Here is a 24867-nt window from a genome sequence, read left to right as displayed (position 1 = left end):
CAGCACCTGGAACGGGGTCCTCTTTCACAGGGCGGTCACGATAAATAGGAAAACAAAACATGCATTTCAGTGGTGTTAAGCATGAAAACACCCCACTGAAGTTTTGTGACTGTATAACTATAGAGTTCAGTTTTTAAAAATAAATTGCTCTCGATGTGAGGAGTTGGCAACAATTGCACTGAGTCTCTCACTTTGCTGACACACCCTGGCAGGCTCGGAGGACTGCTGGGTGCTTGTCCTGCTGTGCTGCCCCAGCCCCAGTGCCACTGAAACACAAGTCCTGTCAAAGCCATCTCTTGAGCAGATGCTGGGGAAGGCAAGGCACCATTTATTTGAATATTTAGAATAGAAAGTTAACATATCAACGCAAATATGTTTGATATATTAACTTTCTTTCTAAGTCCTAGTGGTAAAACAGAAGCCAGGACTGATGGATCAGTACATGCTCACAATTCATCATCTACTTAAGACATACAAATGATGCTTCCAAGATTCATCTTCTGCTGTCTAGACTGGCACTACCAGATACATCTGAGGAAGCTCCCCTGTGTCTGTGAAAAGTAGCAATAAGAAAGAAATATACCTATGGGAAATAAGTGAAACTACCAGTGTCATGAACCTTGTGGCCAAGATGCAAGTGAAGCTGCAGAGCAACCAACAACGATGTATTATGATTTGTAAAATGTAAGTTTATGCTGCCTTTTGCTTTTTAAAATCCTTCCTACTCAGTTCCTTTTTACTTTTGTTGCCAATCAGACTTCTCCACTTGATGAAGTTAAGTCCTAAATCTTTACATTTTGGTCATGCAATAAAGATGAAGGAAGGCCTGCATGCCCTATTTTAAGATAGTCCTTTTACTCTCTAACTCTCTTAAAACTCTTTGAAGAAGACTTTATGATAGCATTTCTTTCAATGCTTAAGCCTTGAGAACAAGATTAGGTATTTGTGCTCTCTGATAAAAAGTGTTAGCAAAGGATTTGTTACATCGTTGGTTCGTCTCACAAGCTCTGCTCGCAGCAGATGCTGACCCCTGCAGTCATAAATGCAACCCAGCAACAGAAGAGTGATTCGAGTTCCTTTTTAACGAGACAGAGGAAAGCATCATTTCACTGCATGTTGCAGGCTGGACAATCAGTGGAGGTGCACCTTCATCACTCTTCAGGTACATAATCTAGCCTTGAAATTAAAGTATCTTTTTTACTAATCTACCACCCTAGTTACTCCAGCCAGTGATGACTGTTAATGTTCCGCAGCTTCACAAACTGGGTCTATTTAATCACTCACACAGCTCCTGGTTTATCTGTAAGGACTCTCAGAGACTGACACAAACATTTATCCACAATCCATTTTACACCCATTAATGAGTGCATGAAGGAGCAAGTGCAGCTTGATTACAAGCCACCTCTCTATTTTATTTTAACAATGAAACTTGGCAGGTCGTGGGGGAATTGCTCGAGTTTACAGCCACAAGCGGGCAAACACTGGAGACGCTGAAGAGCTAAATCACTCCACCTCCTCCTTGCATCCTGGATGTCTGCCGTAGCGAAAACTTCGGGAGCATTCCCCTGGTACAAAAGGAGCCAGCAAGACGCTTATGAGGCGGGATAATTCAGAAGAAATAAACAAATAGAATAAATAATAAACAAACATAAACTAATAAAAATAAAAATCCTTTCCCCAGCCTAAACCAATTCCAATTCCAAGCCAGGTGGGGTAACCTGATCTAGGGGGTGTGTCCGTGCCCCTGGCAGCGGGGTTCACGGCCAGACGAGCTCCAGACAAACGCCCCAACGTCCCAGGACCCCCCGACCCCGGGACAGCCCGGCCTGAGGCGCCCCTCACAGCGCACGCGCCTTAACGGCTGTCCGGGCTCGCCCCGCCCCGCCCCGCGCACGCGCGGCAGCTCCTCCTCCCGGCCCGGCCGCGAGGGCCGCGCGCGCGCGCCGCTGCGTGACGCGCTTGCGTCAGACGCAGCCTCGTCCCGGGGCGGGGCGGGGCCGGGTGGTAACGGCGCGACTTTTCAAAATGTCGGCGGGGGGGGCGCGGAGCGGCCGCCCCCGGGCCCGGGAGCGAGCGGCGCTGTGCCGGGGCGGGCGGCCCGGGGCGCCCTAATGGGCAGCCGCGCCCCAGGCTCTCGGCGTGACCGGTAGCGGGACCCGAGGGAGAACGGCCGGCGCCATGGCGACCTGCATCGGCGAGAGGATAGAGGTGCGGCGCGCAGCCCCTCCCGTCGCGGCCGCGGGGCGCGGAGGGGCCGGGCGCGGGCTCGTCCCGCTCCCGGGGGGTGTTCGTGGGAGCGCGATTCCTCCCGCGCCTTCGCCCCGTCCCCACGTGTTTGCGGAGAGCGGCGGCTCCGCGGCCGCTGCCATGGCAGCTGGGGCGGGTGTATCCCGCGTCCTGGGAGCCGCGGCGGGAGATGCGGCGGGAAGGCGGTCCGGCCGCGCCGCCCCGGGCAGCGCCAGCGCCACTGCGGTGCCGGCAGGAGGATGCGGCGGGGGTGGCTGTGCGGCCCTGCCGGGCCCCGCCGCCGGGCCCCGGAGAGCTCCGTCCAGGTACCCCCGGACCGCTTCGGGGTTTGCCCGGATCTCGGGCGTGCGTGGGCTCCCCACCGCTGGTGGGAGAGTCCGCATCGGGAGAGCCGCTGCGGAGCCTGAATGACAGAGCCCCAGGCTAACGAGGCTGGTTTGTTCGTCTTGCAGGATTTCAAGGTGGGGAACCTCCTGGGGAAGGGCTCCTTCGCAGGGGTCTACAGAGCAGTATCCCTGAAAACCGGCCTGGAAGTGGCCATCAAAATGGTAAGGCAGCCGGCCGAGGAACTATCCGTTTCCCTAGAGACCAAATACAAAGTTGCAACAGGTTGAGGTTATGCAGTTGGGCACTGGTGTTTGGGTTGAATGTTTGTAAATAACGGACATTAAGATTGCAACTCGATCCTGAAAGATGCACCACGACCAAACAGACTTAGTAACTAATAGAAATGCTTTTTAGTGTTCACTATATTTAGCCTATCTACGTAACAAAATGAGATTTAGGTTTCTCTGCTGAAGTATTTCAGAAAAAATATTAGTAAGTATTAGTATTGATAATGTTAACGCTTGACTGCTTTCAGTTGTGGTGTTCCTCCAGTTATGTATTACACTTGTTCATTAAAAGAATATATTAAGTCAAACTATGTGAAAACTTGCATTTGCTTAAAAATTGTCAGGCAAACATGCACTGAACATCTAAGTTATGCTGTGATCCACTTACAGATAGACAAAAAAGCCATGCACAAAGTTGGAATGGTACAGAGAGTTCAGAATGAGGTGAAAATACATTGTCAGCTGAAGCATCCATCTATACTTGAGGTAAGAATTGTGAGGTTTGTAAAGAGGGCATGTATATACAGCAAGTACTATGACTTGCTGCATAGTCTACAAAATGGAATTTCATTTTTTCCTTGTTTTTTTTTCCAGCTTTATAACTATTTTGAAGATAGCAACTACGTGTACTTGATACTTGAGATATGTCACAATGGTGAAATGAGCAGATACATAAAGAACAGAAAGAAACCCTTTTCAGAAGATGAAGGTGAGATTTTTTTTGGTCTGTGGAGCCCTCTGCATTAATGGTTTTAGCTCACTCAATAAATATTGAATTCTAGAGGAAGAGTGTTTAAAACTTGCCATCACAGTTTCTATACCTTAAAATCTTGTGGTAGGTGATAATCTAGAGATTGATTATTACTGTCCCCACTTGCATATATATATATATATATATGTATGTATATATGTGTATATATATATTCACTTGCATTTTTATATATATTTGTTTGTGCTATTTGGAGTATAAAAAGATGGTGATCTTAGAGGGCAGAGACAGAGAGAAAGTAGAGCTTACCTTTGTATTTAAAATTCTGTTGAAATGTGTGGGTCAAGACTGGGAAGAGGAAAGAAGAACAGGAAAATTGTCGACTTCTGCCTTTACTGCTTCCAGACTCACCTCACTGCTCACCTCTTGCTCAGTTCTTCCAGTTTGCCTGCTTCTCTATCAGTTTCTAATTTAATTCCATGATAGTGCTATAGATAGGGATTTTTTGGGACCCATGCCACAGGACTGGATTAATGGGGTATTGTTATAAAGGCATCATTAGTTTAACTTGTATCTGTTCCCAAAAGTGATGAGCAGTTTAGCTTTAATTCTTAAAAACCTAATTTTAGAAAGTTTGGGCCAATTGAAAATACTTCCAATCCTGTTTCCTGTGTTAGATAAGTTTTCATGAACTTAGATCAAAGTTGTGCCATTTTGCTTAAAGTAGAAAGCAGAAACTTAATTCCAGTTTCACTATTCTGACACCTAAACAGCCATGTAAGAAAAAATAGAAGCAAGACAAGTAACAGACTTGAAGCTGAGTTATCTTCACAGCTATGATTTCAAATATAAGATGCAACATCTGGTTTTGTTTTGACAGCACGACACTTCTTGCACCAGATTATCACAGGTATGCTGTACCTCCATTCCCACGGAATATTGCACCGGGACCTCACCCTCTCCAATATCTTACTCACCAGTAACATGAATGTCAAGATTGCTGATTTTGGGTTGGCGACTCAGCTGAAGATGCCTCATGAGAAGCATTACACCATGTGTGGGACTCCGAATTACATTTCTCCGGAGATAGCCACGAGGAGCCCGCACGGGCTGGAGTCTGACGTGTGGTCTCTGGGCTGTATGTTTTACACTCTTCTCATTGGCAAGCCACCTTTTGACACGGACACGGTCAGGAACACGCTGAATAAAGTGGTGCTGGCAGACTATGAAATGCCAGCCTTCTTGTCGAGAGAGGCACAGGACCTCATTCACAGGTTACTGCGCAAAAACCCCGCAGATCGCTTGAGTCTTTCCTCAGTCTTGGATCACCCTTTTATGTCCAGGGGTAGCTCTGCACGGAGCAGAGATCTGGGAACCTCAGAAGATTCTATGGACAGTGGAAATGCCACCATCTCTACAACCTTCATGGGCTCTTCCAGCATCAGTACCAGTGGTAGCTTGAAGGAAAAGAAGAAGCTGTTAGTTGGACAGCCACTCCCAAATAAAATCACTTTTTTTCCTGCAAACAAGAATTCCAGTAATAATTCATTGGGAGAGGGAAGTGGTTCTTTCCGACAGTGGGGAATTCAGGGAAAGGAAGGTGGAGTAAATGGCAGGGGAAGAACCACACAGCCTGCTGAGGAGAGGCCACATTCCCGCTACCTCCGAAGAGCCCACTCCTCAGACAGGTCCGGCACATCCCACAGCCAGACTCAAGGCATATCCAACATCATGGATCGATGTCACTCTTTGGAAGTGCTTTCCAAGCCTAAAATAGGAACAAGGGAGAACACAGAATACTTTTCACCTGCCAACAGCTATACTGATATAGGAGAAATATTTAAGAAGACTTCTAGTACTTCTGGCTCTTTTGAAGAGCAGATATCCCCACCTGTAAAAGATCAACCACAGTAAGAATCAGTTTTTTATTCAGATGAAATTTAGAGCTCCTTTATTGTCTTCTTTCCACTTCAGAAAGTTGATTATTTCTTTCCCCACAGTAATTGTAGAGAGCCTTACTAATTGTTCTTTGTAAAAGAGACTGATGAGGGAAGAAGGCATTCAAAATGCAATTATCAACATTTTTACTTGCTGATCTCTTGAGGTGATTTTTTCTTATGCTTAGAGAGGATAAAACAAAAATTTAGTAAGGATTAGGCAATAGATTATAAAGATGGTGTGCCAGAAGGAAAGTGCCAATCATAGATAATTTTCTGAAATTGAGTCCTGTATTTATCTGTAACTTCTTTGTGAAAATCCTGGCTTCTTTCTATAGACTTTCCATGAGCACAGTATCAAAAGAATAATTTTCTGATTTAATATAAGGACTTCCATATCTTAATTCCTGCATTTCTTGCCACATTAAGAACTGGTATCATTTCCTGTTTTCTCTTTGCAAATCAATTCAAGGAAAAGACAAACAAGCACTTTTCCCTGAAAAAAAAAGTAAATGGAGTAAGAAGTTTTTTCTTGACTGTTCTCAGGTGTTTGACATAAGCAAAGTTCAGTGGGCATGTGCATTCTTTCTAGTTTGAGAAATGTTTGATAAATCGAAAATTTATACAAATGTTACTGTAATGCTTGCTTTTGTTCCCCATGACTTCACAAAGCCATGCTGAATGTAAACATGAAACAATATTAATGTGAGTATGGGGATTAACTTAATGGTTACAACTTTTTTTTTATATAATTGATTATAGGAAAGCCTCTTATACCTGTAGTTAGCTTGCACAGCAATCTTAAATGCAAGTCCTAAGACTTGAATTAGATGCTTTATATTCTTTGGGTTTGGGGTGGTTTTGGTGATACATGAGCCCTTGCCAATGGTCAAGTAGTCATCATCACTACAAGGAAGTGCACATAGGTTTAGGCTATGGAGATAAAAAACCTCACAGGAGCTTAGTGTGAAATTACAACAGATCAGTGACTCTGCAGTAACAGGTTTTGTGTATATTCTTTATCCTTCAACATATGGATTATATCTTGAGTTCACTTATGGCTATATATATGTCATCATCTAAAAAGCTGGTAAAAAATCCTTTTAATTTTTGGGTTTGATTGTATTTTATACAAACTCAAATAATTTTGGGTGGTAGGATTGACATCTTTCAGCTGCATGTTTTTTATGCTGCGTGACATACACAGGGATCAAGGGTCTCATGTCATCACTGGGTCTTCTCCAAGGCTGTGAATTAAGAGCTAGATGTAAGAACAGCTACTGCTGGCAGCATTATCATAACTTTTCCTTCAATTTGGAAACTATTTCATTTTCTTAGTCTTTACCCCATGAAAAAGAAGCATGTTCTAGAGCTACAAAATGCCACCTGCATTTCCTAAATGTTCTAAGTGTTGTGGTTTCTGCAGCTGTAGCATTTTAACTTTTGTTGTGCAAGTGTCTTTGATGCAATCTTGATAACGTGTGTAACTTTTATTTTGTAGCTCAAATTATCTGTGCCCAGTGAAACCCCAGGTTGGTTTGTTAGAGCAGAAGTCCCAGGCTGAGACAATGCAGCAGTGGCTTGGAAGCATGCAAACAAATGGTGTGTTACTCATCACTTTTGTATTTTTGCAGTCAAGTTAGAGACTTGTAATAGTTTCAGTGGGATTTTCTATTCTTCTTTTATTTCTTTGTACATTGAATTTGATTACATAGTTTCCTAAAACAAGCTTATTATTTCCTAGTACTATTTTAGCAAAAAAAAACCCAAAACAAAGAGGAAACCAGAATTTTAGACCCTGATATAATTACTCAGTTGTGTAAATATGTCATAGTAAATATATGACAAAATATTTGCAGGTGAGTTGAAAGCCCTGTTAATTTAGTTGTGCAATTACAACTAAATAAGAGAAGATGGGACCTCAGTGAATGAGAAAGATAATAAGGCTGCAGAAGGATAGGTGGAGGAAAGGACAAAGACACAGAAGGGAAGGTGTTCTTTGTTCTGCATCATATGACATTGTTTGCAAATAAAGTAATTTAATCATAAGAATAAACCATAAATCCATTCTGGCCTTTTTTGGTTTGATATTACTGGACTCCTTCCCTTCCTGTCTACAGGGAATTGGAATCAGAGAACATATGGTCTGAATAATCCTATTTAATTTTTGGTCCCTTCTCAACTGTTCAGCCACACAGCAGAAGGAGCACAATAGTGATGTGGGTGAGGTGAAAGTTGATCAAGGGCTTAAATATCAAAACTAGAAAAGGAGTTATAGGAAGGTTAAACATAAAAACAGGTGTTTGAAAGAAATAAATACAAGGATTTTAAAAAGAAAACAAGGGATTCGGAGTATGCATTTCAGATTTTGAGTACTAAAACCTCTGGTAGATGGTATAACACTAGATAAACTGGAACTTTTATGGAATTTGCTACTAGTGGTTAACTGAATGGTAAATAAGCTGTTTTTCAACAGATTAAACTAATTCTTGTGTAAGAATCTATTTGAAGTCTTAGTGTTTTGTTTATAAATTATTCTTAAAAATTATGTGATGTATGAAAACTGAAGGCCATCATAACTGAAATGTAGGAACAGCTTATTTTAAGTAGCACTGGAATTTTGCTAGCATTGGTATTGATGGTTCTAAAAATCATGATGATTTGGATTGAGGATTAAAGAAATCCCATTCTTCCCTTAAATAAGCCTTCTAAGACAATCCCTTGAAAAGCTTTTAAAGCTATACTAGAATTTTTTCCATCTGGCTATGACTCTTTGAATCTGCAACGTCCCTTTGTGGTGCTTTCAGATCCTCTGGGACCACCTGCAGACCTGACTGGCAAGAGTAACGCACAGGGGGGTTTTCGGTACCACCTGGATGTGCAGCAGGATGCACCAAGGAATGCATGGAACACCTTGAAAGATATAAGGAATCACGGTGCATCTGGTGACTGTCCACAGTCTTTAAACCAGAGAAACCCAAAGCAATGCATCCCTGGAGTTCTCTGCAAAAATGAGAAAATTCAGCCTGGCCTTTGGCTGAACTCCAGAATGACATGTGGCCTTTGGTCGACTCCAGAGCAAAACCAAACTTGTGGCCAAGAACCATCAGCACACCAGAAAGCTACACTGCGAAGTGTTGTGTCACCTCTCACTGCTCACAGGCTGAAACCCATCAGGCAAAAAACCAAAAATGCAGTGGTAAGTATCAGTTCTAAAAATGGGAACAATGGAAGTGCTTAATATGGTGACTGTCTCTTAAAAATCATTTGGTAAAATAGAAATACATGTTTTTAGGAAACTCATTCTAGAATAGTTTAATTTAAAATCATAGTAGTAAGATGCATCTTAGCTTTTGTATAGAGAATAATTAAAGCATAATAGAGTAGACCTGTCTGTGTTTGATTTGTCACTTAAGAAGCCTCAACCTTAGTTACCAGGCTGATACCCTTCAGTCATCTTGAAGTGCTCTGCTTTAAAAAAATAACACTAATAACAAAAGCAACTGTAAGAAGCAGTTATCAATTTCAAGTGCATTTATTAAAGCATTTGTGGAAAAAAAAAGAAAACAACCTTTTGCAGAAAGTAAAGGTCTTTTTGTTTAACTTCATATTTAATATATTTTAGGTGAGCATTCTAGATACTGGGGAAGTATGTATGGAGTTTCTGAAAGAACACCGCTCACAGGAACTTGTGAAAGAAGTTCTCAGAATATCTTGTGATGGAAATGTGGTGAGTATATTTTTGATTTCTTCACTGTTGTGAAGCACTTCTTCACATGAAGTGCTTGGAGTTCATTCAGAGCTGTTTTTTTCTTTTTAAGTGATTATTCCTTTTGAAATCCACTGTTTATATATGCACAGCTGTAAACTCTGCCCCTCCATAATAAAGCCATATACATATAGGGAGAAAGCAATTATTTCAGAATAAAAATTGGACTTGACTTTTGGAATAGGTGAAGTATTGGTGAAAGTGTGCTGCTGTTAAATAATTGCTTAGAGGAATGGAGCTTTCCTGGTAAATCATAGTAATTAATTAAAATGTGAGGTATTTCCATACCGGTTAAAAGTGCAGAGTGCTGTAGTAAGTTGTAACTACACACAATTTTTGTTCCCTTCTTGTAGATTGCAGTTTATCATCCAAATGAAGGAAGAGGTTTCCTTCTTGATGACAGACCTCCTCCTCCTCCTGAAGGCATCTGCACATATAATTTTGACAACTTGCCAGGTAACTTGAAATTTACTTAAAAATTACAATGATTAATGTGATATTTTAAGTGAATCTTGCGACTTTATAGCTTTGATCTATTACTTTTCAGATAACTGTGAAGTAAAACTCCTTTCAGAATTAGATTCAAACTACAGTTTAACTGGAAAACGTTTTGAAACTTCACAAGGAAGTGTAACCCACGGGTTTTGATTCCTTTTATATGAAAGCTTTAAGGAGTCTCCCCTTTACAATGTAGTGTACTAAAATTAAAACTCTTGTAATCTTTTCCTCATTCATACCAGGAGCTGTTGGTGGAAATAAGTCAGTTTCTCTAAACATGCCTGTCAAGTACTTAAATACTACTCACAACTTTCAGCTATCAAATACATAATTTAAATTACTTCTCTTCAAGCTGGTGCACAGTGTTCAATCTGCTAAATTCTAAATTTTTTAAAATTTTTGTTTTTAGAAAAGTACTGGAAAAAATACCAGTATGCAGCTAAGTTTGTGCAGTTGGTGAGAACAAAAACCCCCAAAGTGACCTTTTATACAAGATATGCCAAGTGCATGTTGATGGAAAATTCACCCCCTGCAGATGTTGAAATTTGTTTCTATGATGGTATGTATTCATTTTTGCAGTTATTCAAATAGCTAAATCATTATTTTAGGGCTGCACTAAAATATTACCTAACACTAAACAACCACCACTCCATTTAGAAGAAAACAGGGCACTATAAGCAGTTTTTTGGACACCCTGCCTTTATTTTAGCACTTGTAGATTAGTTGATTCTTTAATTCCTTATTGATATTTTCTTTAGGAAGTACATGTTGCAGAAGTGTTTTTTGAATTATACTTTGGTTTTATTCATGAGCTTTTCTTTACATCTACCTTTGATAGTTAACCTGCTTACTAAGAGGCATGTCCCTGCTCCAAGCCTTCCGTGGTTTAATTGTTACTTTATACAGCTCACACTGAAAGTGTTCACATTTTCTTGCAGGAGCAAAGATCCATAAGACAGCTGGTATAACTCGTGTGATTGAAAAGTCAGGGAAATCCTTCACTTTGAAAGGAGAAAGCGAAGCAGGGTTGAAGAAGGAAATCCAGGCTTATATGGATCATGCAAATGAGGTAAGGTGTTTTACACAGACCTTTTCCAAGCAAGTTCCTGAAAATTCAGCTTTCCTTTCACAAATGTGCTTCTTGTGTTGCTTTCCACATCTTTCATTACTCTATTAAGGAGGGAGGATGGTGTTTTCTGGAAGAGCAAATATCAGAGTAGAGATAATGGTTACAATCCCTCACAAGCAAGACTGAGGGGAAATTCTTACTAGTGTGTAAAGCAGGTTTGCCTGTCTGGTGCAAGGATTAAACACAACAGATGAAGCTGCTTTATACAACTTGAAAAATTCGTACTGTTGAAATTTCCTTGGGTGGGCTTACTTGCCACACTAAATGTGTATGAAATAGTTATGCAACTCTCAATTTAAAACTTTAATAAACTCCTCATTTCAGGGACATCGTATATGCCTTGCACTGGAATGTGCTGTTTTGGAAGAAGAGAAAAGGAGTGGAAGTGCTCCATTTTTTCCAATAATTGTTGGAAGGTAATATCTTTCAGTTCAAAACACTGGTGTATTTGGATATTTATGTACTTACTGAATATTTATTGAATACTTATGTATTTGAACTGAAAAACAGTTCTGCAGAAGACTCCTCCCATCAAGTGCTTTGGACAGTCCATGGTAAAATGAAGGAAGAGTTATGTCTCCTCACTTGTTTCTTTAATCCCTTTTGGACAGACCTTTTCCCCATTATTTTTCCAGAAAACCTGGTAATACTGAATCGCCACAGGATGTAACACCTCCACTGTTGGACAAGATGAACTATTCAAAAGAAGTTGTGGCATTGGATAGAAATCAAGCTGCCAGTTCTACTCCAGTTCAGACTCCAAACTCTGCTCCTGTAAGTACAGAAGGAAGTACCATGGAGAGCAGTCTCCCATATTGCTGTTTTACTTGAATTAATGGAATTACATCTGTATGGGCATAGGCTTTTATTAGCCGTTTGTGAGCATACTGACTAGAAATGTTAGCTTTGATTTCAACTAACTTTTGATATCTGGATTTAAGAGCATCTGAAAAATCAGAATACTCTGAAACTTTACCACAAATGCCTCCTGGGAGCAGAGTTTGAAAATTGCTTACTTGTGTTAGACAGCGCAGTCTTTAGTTTGAGAGCTCTGATGTACCCTCAGTGCTGTATAACAAATGGTGTTACAAAGGGTATTGGCACTTGTTGTTGTTCTGAAATAATCAAGTGTTAGTGTGCATATAAAAAAAGGGTGAGAATGTATGTGTAGCCAGTAAGGCTTTGTGAGCAATTTCATCTGGTTTGTTTAAAAGCCCACCAAGCTTTGGTTCCTCATAAAACTTCCTCAGCTGACTGAATTATACTGGGGTCTTGGCACACTGAGTTTATATTGTGAGCTTTGTTGAATATACATCAATCTACATTTGTAGGATCTGCATCTGTTTGGTGGTGTAGTTCGTGTCCCTAGTACAGAATCTGGCCATTTCCACCTGACTAAGATGAACTGACAACAAAAAAGTTGCGTCCCTGTGGGGCTTTTATACTGTAATGCTGTTAAATGAAGCATAGAGGGTAAATCTGTTTGTATACATGAACAGGTGGCAACTGACCACTACAGCTCATCGGGAGGATTAATGCCAAGGCAGTTAATTCTGTGCATCTCTGGGTTTTAGGTGGTGCCCTGTGAAAAGCCTACGTTTCTGACTAACACTGTTGAAAAGACCTGCTCCTCTGTTCATCAAATGGAATGCAGTCCAAATTCAGCCCAACTTGTCAAATCTGTTTTTGTGAAAAATGTTGGTTGGGCTTCTCAGGTGAGAAATTTAATAAAGGAGGCATGTCTATTCTTTTTCCTACTAATAAGTCATTAACTTTAAACTTGATTTGTGAGGAATCATTTGGTTGTGCACTACAGCTTAAGTCGAAAATTTGTATGCGGAAAGATACTTTTAAATAAGTATCTTAGATAAAAACCATGGTGAACTTCATAAGTAGAAGAAACCAAAATAATAGTTCATTATCTCAGTTACCACAGTTTTCCTGTGGCTGTTATTGCCAGTTTCAGTGTCCTTTGTAATTTAAATTTGACTCTAGTAAAAAACTGAAACTGTTTAACTTCTCTGTTCACCAATGAAAAGGTGTCATGACAAAGTTTTTAATAGCTACATACCAGATCTGTACAAGAGAAATGTCTTCCTCTACAGCAGGAAAAGCTGTTTTCTTGCAAAGCCATCTTCCCTCCGCTTTTCTGTTGGATAAGCTTTAGGTTTAAAACATTGTTCTTGGCTATCCAGATAAAGTAAGCTTCCTGTCCTAACAGAAGAAGTTCTCTTGATATATATCAAGTTTAAATTGTGTATAGCTGTGAACTCTCACAAATGGGCCTCTTTTTAGAGTTTGGCCCTTCATAAAATTTCTTTAGGAGTGGTTAAGCTAAAGGTAATTCTTTATTTATCTGACAATGATAAGGATAACTAAAGCCAAGCATCTGAAACCTGAGGAAGTCAGCATGAGCCTACTTCCTCCAAAGTAATATCCATGCAATCTTTATCTTTAAAAGACTGACCAAAATATGTAAGTCCCTTCAGCAATTTTGAAAAGCTTTCAGCTTCCATTATTAGGAAAGATCTAGGTTTGTAATTTTGTATTTTTATATGCTCAAACCACAATGTAACTTCTCATCAGCTGACCAGTGGAGCAGTATGGGTTCAGTTCAATGATGGATCCCAGCTGGTAGCCCAAGCAGGTGTCTCTTCCATCACTTACACATCTCCAGATGGCCAGACAACCAGGTGAGTCCGTACCTGCCATATCCAGGTAACTCAATACAAGGCTGTTGTACATCAGATAACTTCATAGCTGCTACTGACTTTGGTTTGTAAATTTTAAACCTTAGCATTGCCATTGCTTCACATTTGGTTAACTTATGTAAGCTTATTAAATAAAGAGAAGCACCCATAGCCAGCTGATAACAAATAAATATTAATTTGTTATCTGGATAAAAAATGACTAAAACAAGCTAGGAATGCATCTACTTGGGTCTCCAGAGTACAGACGCTATTCATGTGTAGTATTAAAAACAGGGAGGTTGAGGAAAGTAGTGTTTTGAAATAACTATATTGTAATGAAATAAAACAAATTATTTAAGCATCTCAATCTTTCTGTGCTGCCTTGCCACTCTAGGTATGGAGAAGATGATAAGTTGCCAGAATACATCAAAGAGAAGCTGCACTGTCTGTCTTCTATTCTTGTAATGTTTACCAATCCAGCTGGTCCTCACTGATTAAAGAAAACCGCGTGTCATGGCACAAGAGCTTAATAAACTCACTCACTGACTTCCCAGTAAAGTGACTGATCTTACTCAGCTTACACAGAGATTCTTCCAAAATCTGATAAAAAGTTAGGAAGGGGAGGGTTACTCTCTTTATGTGTAGCAAATTGTGTGTGAAGTATCATACAAAACATACTTTTCATTAAAGTGATGGATAAACTTGCTCAAGCAAAACTTTGAGGAACTTAGTTCTTGACCGTGTTAAGTCTTTGGAAATAATCTGAATCTGTTGTATTTTTTTTCTTACTCCACTGCTCATTCAGTGCCAACAATCAAGGAAAATGCATCTGTGCTGTTCAAGTATTTGTATTTGTAAATAACTTATATTTTTATGTCTTACAAGTAATATATGTAAATATGTATATGTTTTATAAGTCTGTTTTTATTTTTTGTAGCAGCAGCTTAAAACTTCCCTGCACAACCATGTTATACAAAAAAAAAAATAAATGCAGTGGTAATTGTCTGGATCTATTTATTTGTTTCATGGTCAAGTAGTGGTTAAAGGAGAAGAGTTAATAACTTCACATGGTTTTATCTTGTTTTGCACATTGAGTAATACTTACAGCAACTGAAGTAGCATTAACGGTACCTTTTCTCCTAAGCATTTGGCTTCAAGTGTGCTAACACTCCTGACGGTGCTTGTATCTGTACTTAAATACTCTATGACTTCCTTATTAGGCAGGAAAAGATCTTAAATGGAGTGGAATCCAAAATCATGTTGGAGGGGGGAGGATGAAGAGTTTCAGAGGAGCTGGTGCTGGCTGTGTGCAAGCACAGTTCAGCTGAACTGATTCAAGCCAGTTCTCCTTGTTCAGATGCTGTTTAAAAGACTGAACTTAGGTTGCTTTGTCATGTCCAAATCAAGGAAATAGCTTGCAAATAAAGAATTTGGCACTAGGAACATCAAGAACAATATACAAGTAGCACTTACTATGAATTAGCTTATAGAAGTTCAGTCCTTCACAAAATTTTGTGATTCTTTACCAGGAAAGCCCATGAGAATAAAACTTCTGTATCCCCTTCAGTCAGTATTGGAAAAATCATCTTTTACTTCAGTAGTCTCTTAGTGTTTGAACAATTGAGTACATAGGAATAATAATTACATTTATTAAATTCAAATAGTAGTGACATTAGACAGCAGCCACAACCTCATATTAGAGTTACTCCGGAGGTTTTTTTCCCCCATTAGCATTAAAACAGCTAAACAAACCCGTACAGATGAGCTTAGGCCCCATTATGAAGGAAAATTAGTCTCACTTTTTAAAATAAAGCCTGAATTACTAAAACAGTGTAAATTTCTGTTTCTTGTACCCTAATATCAGAAAAAACAGAAATCTGCAAATAACAGTGAACACCAAGGAGCCAGTTTTCTTCCATTTCATTAACCACCACTGCTCAGCACAGTGCATTCATTCTCACCAAGCACAAAAGTGTAAACTATTGTGCTTAGACTTTTTTTCTTGTAGTTAAGAAAAGCTGCAGGTTATCCTTCTTGCTACAAAAAGGCATTCAGCAAAACAGTAGAAGGAAAATTGCACATTTGGTTCACCACAGTTCAAGTAACAGCTGCTGAAACTGATTTTCAATGGCTCTTGATCAATTAAAGACCCAAATCCCACATCAACTTCCTGCGTGGAGGGCACCTAGCTTCCTCTATGTTTCTGTCTCCTGTCATTTGGAATCCTGGAGGAGATGTAACAGGTTCCAGAACCAGATGTCTGTATTAACCAGTGCTTACAAGCGAACAAACCCAACATCAGAAGGTTTGCTCAAGTACTGGTGTCTCCATACAAAGTGCATGCAGCTCAACTAATCTTGTAGTTACAAAAGAGTACTAATCCTGATTCACAGAATCAAGATAATATTTCTTTTACTTCTTTCTGGAAAGGATGCACATAACTTGTGACCTTCACAGCTGCACTCAGTGCATAGGTACATCATATAAACTGTACACACTTCAAATGTGCCATGGTATTGCTCTGACCCATCACATTCCTTCCTCTGCTGCCAGAAAATCAGGACACAGAAGCCAACTGCAGCAGGGGTAACCAGGTATTGGGGTATGACCAAGTTAAATGTTCTGTCAACATGTAAGTACAGGTGTACAGTTGTTAGCACACAGCCAACAAGGTCAGTGGTTAGGTACTCCTCATTCAAAAGCAGTAACAAACTAAGCATTACTTCTGCTTGGTTTTACTGTTTGGTTTTTTTTTTTTTTTTAATACTTATTTAACAAGTCTCTTCCTGCATCCTCCCATATCTGACAGAAAATGCAATTAGTCTCTTGTATACTATCTCCAAGAGTAGGAGAGAGACTACAACTACTCCACAGATCAAGCTGAATGCCCAGCGTGGCCCCAGGTGAGTGTAGATTTGGCTCACAAAAACAGGCCCAAGGATCCGTGCTCCACTTCCAGAGGCAGTCAACCATCCCATGTAGACACCCTACAGCAGATCAAAAGCTTATGTAAGTGACACAGGCATTATTTAGCTTGCCATTAATTCCAACCCACTAGCCTAACTAGAAAATTTAGAAGTATTTAAACAACCACTTATCTTTCTTAAGTCATTAAAACACTGATTACTTTGTTTCCAAGAGTACTGCTCAGCCTCTCCAAGCTTTAATTCCAAAGCTCCACTCATAGGTACTCTACTGCTTTCTAACAAAACGTGTTCTAGCTCAAAGCATTAAGTCTCTTTCACCAAAATATAACAGGAAAAAAAATGGGCAAAAGGGGAATAAATATTTTTGTTAAGCAATAATGTAAGTTTGCTATAGTGTTTCACTACTAAAAATTGCCCATACTGGGGGTCTAGTAGCATTTGTAGTCTTTATACATTAAACTTAGTAGGAAACATTATTCCATGCTCGTATTCCAAATATGTAATTGGTAGTTACAAAAAGAACTCTGCCAGAACAGTCATGAAATTTTCGTGTTGTAAGATTTGCATAAATAGCACAAGCCTTGCTTTCAACTAGTTCCCCTAGTGACTTGCCTTGGATTTTGAAAAAGATTGGAGCTCCTGCAAAGTTCTGCCCTGCTTAAAACACACTTATTTGGCTGATGACAAAAGGAATTTTAACTAGACCCCTCATTCTAATATAGAGAGTGTGAGTCTTGCAGAGCAAATGAAATAAACCGATTAGGGATGGTGCTTACCTGAGGCTTTGGTCCTAGGACTTTTGAGTATAAAGTGTAGGACATGACATTACAAACAGGATAGCCCAAGCCTATGAGCACATCAGAGCTGATGTACTGGGCCAGGTAGATCATGGGAGTATTCAGGCACCAGGACTGTGTGACAGGGCAGCCCACGGGTTCTGCTGTGTGGTTGGATGGCAGCTGCAGCTCTGGCAAACTCCAGAAAGGCGCTAACATTTCACTGGGGGCTGTTCTGGGAATGGAGTTGTTCTTTATTTCTGTAAAAATAAGTTATTCATATCATTTAGAACAAAAGTGCAATGAAAGGCTTTCAAAAGAACACTACAAAGATGGTCTAGTAAAGACTTGAACTATACCTTGCCACTGGATATTTGGTAGTTTCTTCCCCCAAGGCAGTAAGATAAAGAATCCAACCAAGACAATCAGTAAGCCTGCATGGAGTATGGCACGCTCACCAGTCCTACCGAACAATGAAATTGCAGTTAAATGTATCATTTAATTAATGTAAAATTTAGGTGGCTGCTAATGATATAGCCCATTAGTTTGTGGAAATAATATCTGACCAAAACACCAGCAAGAAAAGTTACAAAATCACAATAACTTAAAACCAGCTTTTCTTGTGATTCAAGAGTAAAAGACAGTCAAATAAGAGGGGGTCATTTTAACAGAATAAAGAACAACCACAACATCAAGTCTGTGACAAAACTGGAAGTATTTAATTGTCATAGTAAACCCAGACTCATTACCAAGAAAAAGACTTGAGTAAGAGATTTGGCCTTCCCATAAAGCTTTTCAAATTTAGCCAACATAAAAAACAAAATCCCAAAAACTTACTTTTTTGATAGTGTTTTAACCACCATGAAAACAATAACTGATTCAATGCCAATCATGCTAAGGATTATTCCATTATAAAAAACAGCCTCTTTCCTGGTCCAGGAATACATATCCATTGTCAGTGGAGTAGCTATACTGAAATGACAGAACAAAAATACACTAATCATAAAAAGCTTCTTCCATACATTAGTGTCCATACATACATCATCCCAAACATCAATGCACTACACCAGCCATACTCTGAAGCATCATGAATCTATTTCTGACAGTTCTGACAGAAAAGAAGATGGAGTGAAAACCAGCCCAAGTTAAGCTTTTTTTTTTTGAATACTTAAAAAGTTGAGGATATGGATTGGCCTCCATTCAAAAGCTTCTACATTAATGTTTTCTATACCACAAACTGTACATATCTTTACTTATTGCTGACCTTTAATTCATTACCTTAGTTATTACTGATCTTTGATACATTATCAGTACACATCAGCTTGATTGCCTATGGTTTTGGACTTCTACCTAGGAAGTTAGGAAGACGAGTGGAACAGAAAAGCCTTTACATGCACCCCCACTCTAATTACTCTACATGTCTGAATATTTTGAGAGAAAATAGACAAACTTACGTTTCAAAGACAGCAAACACAAACAGGATGACAAAGAAGAGAACGTTGAGTGCTACCACAGCAATGTGGTCGATGCTTCCTTCTGTGTTCTGATCCAGAACATCACTTCCTGCAGCAACACAAAAGAATTACCTGAACTGCACACTGAGCTTTTTCTTATACTGTCACAAATTACAAACAGCAATGATTGCTTTAGTCTTCCAAATATTTAGCATGCAAGGTGGTGGGCAGCTTGGCAGTTATACTTTGACACTCAAATTATAAAGTTTTTACATCAAAATGGAGTTGTTGAAATTTCAATTCTGCTGTCAATTAGAGAAAATTATTTCCAAACTGGTTACATGGTCTGTTTTCCCAATGAGTCCTGAGTGACAGCAAAATAAGCAAACTTCTTGAAACATCTGAACAATGGAAACCAAAACATTCTCTTCAAAGGTCAAAATTACACAGCAGAATTCTCAGGGTAAAAATATCGAAGGATCCATACAATTTTTTTTCCTTCTTTGCTACCAGACAGCACTATGGGCACAACATGACAAATGAAGCAATTTCTGGAGAAATTGCAGTTAAATGTATCATTTAATTAATGTAAAATTAATGTAAATGTATCATTTAATTAATGTAAAATTTAGGTGGCTGCTAATGATATAGCCCATTAGTTTGTGGAAATCTCTAGGGAGAGATGTAGCCTATTTTCCACATCAACTACTCAGTGCATCAAACTTTAGAATACTTCCAAATGCTTCTATGTAATAAGAGAGTACTTCAAAATTATAATCACACAGTAAGTTTTCAAGGAAACACTGGTACCTTCTCCATCAGAATTAATACTTTTGTACTGCCGTCCTGTGTCATCCACTCGATGCTCCCTAGAAATTTAGAACTATTTGCATTAATACACATATTTACTTGATATACTATTGAGTCAAGTTTCTATTAAAATAATTGTAAATGGTATAATCTATAGGATAATTATATGCAGCTCCATTAAATATCTTCTACAAAGCTGACACCTGACTGCAGTGAACTAATTTCCTTTCAAGAAAGAAAATATTCTAGTGGGAGAATATCATATATCCATATGCATCTGCATCAGTGGGATAATGAATAAAAATGCCCCCTGAGAATCTTAAAGGAAAGACACAGACAATAAGATCCCTACAGACAAGTCAACCTTATTTCTCCTTAGAGAAAAAACATGGGCAGCAACTACCAACACTAAAATTATATCAAGCCTAATAGTCTAATATCTTTAACTTTTAAAATCAGTTTACATTCTAAGCATAACATCACCAAGATTCATTTATGAGTATCAGAAAAATACCTGTATTAAAGAAGGTAGAAACACTCAAAAGTTAATAACAACTTATAGTTTTAGCAGGTTTATTACTCCTCCTACTGAGCAGTGTATTATTTGCTACAAGTCACCCACAAAAACAAGGTAAGGTATTTATAAGGTTTTTTTAACTCGATTACCTGAATATGGCAAAGATGAGAATAATATTAATAACTCCTAAGAGAGCTCCAAATAAAACTGGTGCTGTGTACATGTTCAGCTGAAGACAAAGAAATTTCCACGTAACTCCTTCTTCTCCAATAAGTGTAAAACATGTCTGAAAAACTTAAAAACATCATTGTACTGTGAAAATCTTGAGAATCATTAAGAAAACATTAGAACACATATGAGAAGTTGTTCTAACTGCCAAGGAAAATTTAAGTATTACGCCTGTCCAACCTTTTATATTTTGAGAATCCTATTCTAAATAAACAAAATGGATACCAGTGGGATCTCAGCTAGGCAGGAAAGTACATGATTACATAAAATAAACAGTATAAACAGCATCATGACACTTATAGAATTGAATTCTGAGTGTACCAATGGTTAATTTTCTTAGCAGACAGACAATTTACTCTTTTTTCCTCTTGCTCCTAGTGGAAAATCTTGGTGCTGGGACTGGATTATCCCTTGTGCTAAGGGCAAACTGGAGAGAAAAGATGCAGTAGGGGGAGGTTTAAATTAAATTTTAAATTGGTGCAGAGCAATTGGACAAGAATGTTTCATTTATATTGACTTACAGAAATACAGATTAGTGGATCCCATTTATTCAATTGTGATATCACTGACAAACTATGCCTTAAAATCCCCTGCATACAGCTGCTGAGAATTCCTATTTCCAATGCCCAATTTCAACCTAAGAAGAGAAGTGAGGAAAGAAGATTAGCTCTACCTGGTCCTAATATGAAGCCAACTGCTTGGCAGGCACTGGTATTGGCCATGGCACTCGTTCTTTCCATCAGAGAAGTGGCACCCGCAATATAAGATCGAACTACAGCCACATTTCCTTTAAAAAACCCGAAACCAAGCAAGTGTTCATGTAAATATCAAGTTCATATTGTTAAACTGTTGAGTGACATTTATTTTAGGGGTTTGTTTCTTATTTTGCAAGATAATAAAGCCAGAACACCCTCCAGTATTTTTACACAATTGCACAATTTTGTTACAAACCACTATGGGCCAACCCTTTGCTTTGTTAAGTATTAAGTTCTCATTCACATAATGGTAAATCTGGTATTAAAACTTAACGTTAACAATCTTACATGAGACACAGAATGTAATAATTTTCAGAAATATAAGTCCTGCTGTGTTTACCTGCTCCAAACCCCACGAGAGCACGGGCAGTCAGCATGTAGTACTTGTTGTGGGAATGGGGCACGTGGACGTAGGCATAGAGACAATTAGCAGCTACTGAAATAGCAGTGGAAATGACCAGAGGCTCTCTCCTGGGCCTGTAGTTGGACCACAGGCCAAAGAGGGGAGAGGCAACCATTTGGCCAATGCTATATGAAGCTATAATCCAGCCCAAGAAACTCGCATCCGCTGTCGGATCAATCTGCAGGAACACATGAGTCAGATCTGTGGGTAAAGCACTGGAGTGTTTTATATTATCAACAACACCCTTTTAGAATTAGTACCTGGGACACCAAGGACCTGTACTGTCATGCTTTCTCTGACATGGGTAATAAACCCTGGCTCACTCTCTCCAGCAATGCACCAAACCAATAAAATCTGCTTTGCTTCCAAGTCTGGAAGCTCACTTGCAACAAACTCCAGGAGTTTTTGTACAGCACTGCTGATGTTCTGGGCTAGAGACAGAACTCAGCAGCATAGCAGGCATCTTCCTTGCCAGGAGCAAGGAGTCACTTCCACTGCCTCTGCACATGCCTGAATCTGTCCTGATTTACAAGGCTGGCAGTGCATTTTCTTGTCTTCTACAAGAGTTCAGCATCAGCCTCACTTTCAATGACACCTCTAGGTCCCTGCCCAGGTTATACTCTTCCAAATTTGCATTTGAAACTGCCTTCTATGGTTCCAGGGGCACTAATAAGATCTAAGAGGTGAAAAACCCCCAATTAAACTAAAATCACTATGCAGTAACAATGGCTGTCCCCTGTTAGAAATACCAAGATCTATGTGCAACAATGTGACATTTACAAAGCAACTTCTACCTTTACCTTCAGTTTCCTCTTTTTTTTTTTTTCTTTTTTTTTTTTTGTTTTTTTGTTTTGTTTTGTTCAAAACGCAGACAAGTCTTGTCGACTATGTTTTAATAACAAGACTTCTACTGATTTGCTGCCCACGAAATCATGATATCGGAAAACCAAACATTTCAGGATTATGATGTACCTTTATCAATTCAGGAAAAAACCTGACAGCTTTTGCAAGAAATAATAAAAGCTGTCTAAGTGGATGGCAGAATAAAAGTCTCTTAAAGCCACACACCTCCCTCTACTTTTTCTTTTCCTAAATACAATGCCAGGTTTTTTATTACCTAATTTCTGAGCAGGAGTTTTCTGTTCTTAATAATTTAAAAAACACCCCATATTTACAAACCTTTTGGAGATATGGCCACACAGACATAATTACAATTGAGAATCCTGTAACACAGTAAAAAATGAAGTTATTTTATTTGCCATTTTTGTCAGTAATTTTCTTTCCTGAAACAGTTATTACAAGTTCATTCTTTTGCTTCTAAATGTATTATAGTATAAACCTGTGCATTTCCTGCTTTTTTTAAGGAGTGGTAATTCCTCCTATCAGGAGGAACTATTTTCAAAAGACCATTTTGTAGGTGCATACACACTAAACAAAAAAACTCCTATGTTATCCTCCCAATAGAAAGAAAACAAGGTCCCCAAAGTAAAAATAATTTCTTGATATACTGACATATCTGTATTGATTAGTCAAAGAGATTTTAATTAATCAAAGAAAAAAAAAAGAGTTACTGAAGTATCCTATCAAATTCAAGATAATTTCCAGGCCCACAGAAAATCATCACAGGTCAAAAATCAACAGCATTCTTGTTTCTGTTGGGGAATTATTTAGGAATAAAATTTCAATTTGTCCTGCAATGGAGATGCAAAGTCCAGTAGGATAAAACAAGTTTTGATACATGTTTTGAAATAGACAACATACATTCCCATAAAGATCTTACCTCTTAAGAACTCCAGGTTATTACTGTTTTCATTCCCTAGAAGTTTCACTCCGGATGATAAAAGTGCAACCTTTGTTTTGTTCTATATCCTTTCCTTGCCACTACCTTTTGCCACTACCAAAGTATTAGGGAGTCATAACCCACAGACTTATATAATCCATCACTTTGTGTAAAACCAGTTTTATTACTTATCTCACCAGATGTAACTTTCTGCTTGATTTGCTAGATTCATACATTCTCTTTTGAGGAATCAAACAATGCACCTTTTTTGAGGTTAGAACAGTAGCATTAAAGAAGCTCTGTAGTTGGAATTCAGAAAGCCCTGTCATTTTCAAACCAAAGTATATTAATTAAACATTGAATTCCACATGCATTTACTCACCTACACTACTGAGAAACATTGTCAGGTACATGATCCAGATGGATCGCCACCTGCTCTTATAATGCTCCTGTGATTCCACAACATCCCTGGTTTTAAAACAAAAAGCAAGAGGGAGAAAGAAATTATTATCAGATCCTCTTCTAGTTGCTCCCACATGACACTGAAAACATTTTTTCACCAACCTCTCAATACAGTTGTGTAACTTGCTAAGCAGGAGTGGATTTCCGCTCAGCAAAGACTATAAAGAGTTTATTTTTCACTGGAAAAATACTAGATTGACAAATCAAACAAAATAACAGAAATGCTATCACACACCAAATGTCATACAGAGAGATCGTGATCTAGGGAGGTCTTAAATTCTGCAAACTCTTTGTATAGACATTTTGGAGCATCACAGATCATACAAAAGCTTTAAACCCCTCACAGCTGTAACCTTAAAAGAACCTCAAGCGTGAACAACTCTTGATTTGACTAAAAGCTACAGCCAGTCTGTTTTTATGATGAGAAAAGGAACAACATACAACGTAAAAGTTGTGTGTAAAAGATACTGCTGTAGTTTGCAAGGGCTGAAAAAAAAAAAATTAAAATAGAAGTTACCAACTAAGTTACAAAGTAATATCTGTTCAGATGATGCAGACTCAGATGCCCAAACATAGTTTACAAACGCTGTTTATGCAAGTCGTACCTAGACTTAGGCATATCTGCGATTTTAAGTTCAAAACATTCGTTTTGCTGTCAGAAGGGGGAAAAAAGCCTCAAGCTACGAACAGCTGCCCACACATGAAAGCTGCTGTTAAACACCCAGACTTCTGCCCCACATTAATCCTATTTGGCGTTTTTTAGGAACTTCCCAAGCGAGTGGCTTTGTGTTTTCCTGCAGAGGGAAGCGGCCCCCGGCCCGCTCCCGCAGCCGGGCCCGGGACGGTCCGACACACGGGCTCCGGAGCGCTGCGGACAGCGGCTCGGGCGGGACCCCCGGCCGGGCAGCGCCGCCGGGCTCGGGCTCCCCGTGAGGGGCGGGGAAGGACCCGGCACCCACGGGCGGCTCCTGGGCTCACCCGCGGCGGCGGCGCCCCACCTCCTGGCGCCGCCTCACCGCGGAACCAGCCCCTACCTGCTCTCCTCCTCCTCGTCCTCATCCGCCGGGGCCCCCGCGGACCCCAGCAGGGGCTCCCGCCCTTCGGGACGCGCCTCCGGAGCGGAGCCCGCGGCCGCCATGGCCCCGCAGCGCCGGGCCCCGCC

The 24867-nt window shown here is 39.6% G+C and overlaps 2 protein-coding genes across 3 annotated transcripts; one reads left to right on the top strand and one right to left on the bottom strand.

Annotated features, from left to right (window-relative positions):
* The first annotated feature begins 2045 nt into the window (after nt 1-2045).
* Nucleotides 2046-14151, top strand: PLK4 (polo like kinase 4). Of its 2 annotated transcripts, none has more exons than XM_053975662.1 (16): nt 2046-2208; nt 2700-2795; nt 3252-3347; nt 3456-3570; nt 4451-5480; nt 7009-7109; nt 8315-8706; nt 9133-9237; nt 9630-9732; nt 10184-10333; nt 10713-10843; nt 11228-11319; nt 11539-11677; nt 12478-12618; nt 13490-13596; nt 13988-14151. In XM_053975662.1, the coding sequence occupies exons 1-16, from the start codon at nt 2179-2181 to the stop codon at nt 14085-14087; spliced, it is 2928 nt and encodes a 975-aa protein (XP_053831637.1). In that variant the 5' UTR covers nt 2046-2178; the 3' UTR covers nt 14088-14151. The 2 variants fall into 2 exon arrangements, with proteins under 2 accessions (XP_053831637.1, XP_053831635.1); XM_053975660.1 differs by lacking the exon at nt 2046-2208 and adding an exon at nt 2314-2552.
* Nucleotides 14152-15155: 1004 nt separating this feature from the next.
* MFSD8 (major facilitator superfamily domain containing 8) lies at nt 15156-24854 on the bottom strand. Its single transcript, XM_053975663.1, has 12 exons — nt 24740-24854; nt 23626-23711; nt 22643-22686; nt 21401-21641; nt 20979-21092; nt 20227-20371; nt 19561-19619; nt 18751-18859; nt 18134-18268; nt 17656-17759; nt 17297-17556; nt 15156-16580 (listed from the first exon to the last, which is right to left on the bottom strand). The coding sequence occupies exons 1-12, from the start codon at nt 24841-24843 to the stop codon at nt 16365-16367; spliced, it is 1617 nt and encodes a 538-aa protein (XP_053831638.1). The 5' UTR covers nt 24844-24854; the 3' UTR covers nt 15156-16364.
* Nucleotides 24855-24867: the final 13 nt, after the last annotated feature.

Source organism: Vidua macroura, chromosome 4 (genome assembly GCF_024509145.1).
Source record: "Vidua macroura isolate BioBank_ID:100142 chromosome 4, ASM2450914v1, whole genome shotgun sequence".
Taxonomy (NCBI): Eukaryota; Metazoa; Chordata; class Aves; order Passeriformes; family Viduidae; genus Vidua; species Vidua macroura.
The sequence above is the reverse complement of the archived record's forward strand: the minus strand, read 5'-3'. Positions and strand labels throughout refer to the sequence as shown.

Coding starts and splice junctions, on each gene's coding strand:
- MFSD8 (XM_053975663.1), bottom strand. CDS start 24,843: ATGGCGGCCGCGGGCTCCGCTCCGGAGGCGCGTCCCGAAGGGCGGGAG. Junction 18,860..19,560: donor TATTAATTCTGATGGAGAAG/GTACCAGTGTTT, acceptor GTGTTGCTGCAG/GAAGTGATGTTCTGGATCAG. Junction 16,581..17,296: donor TCCTAGGACCAAAGCCTCAG/GTAAGCACCATC, acceptor GATCTGCTGTAG/GGTGTCTACATGGGATGGTT.
- PLK4 (XM_053975660.1), top strand. CDS start 2,487: ATGCGGCGGGGGTGGCTGTGCGGCCCTGCCGGGCCCCGCCGCCGGGCC. Junction 3,348..3,455: donor AGCATCCATCTATACTTGAG/GTAAGAATTGTG, acceptor TTTTTTTTCCAG/CTTTATAACTATTTTGAAGA. Junction 9,733..10,183: donor TAATTTTGACAACTTGCCAG/GTAACTTGAAAT, acceptor TTTTGTTTTTAG/AAAAGTACTGGAAAAAATAC.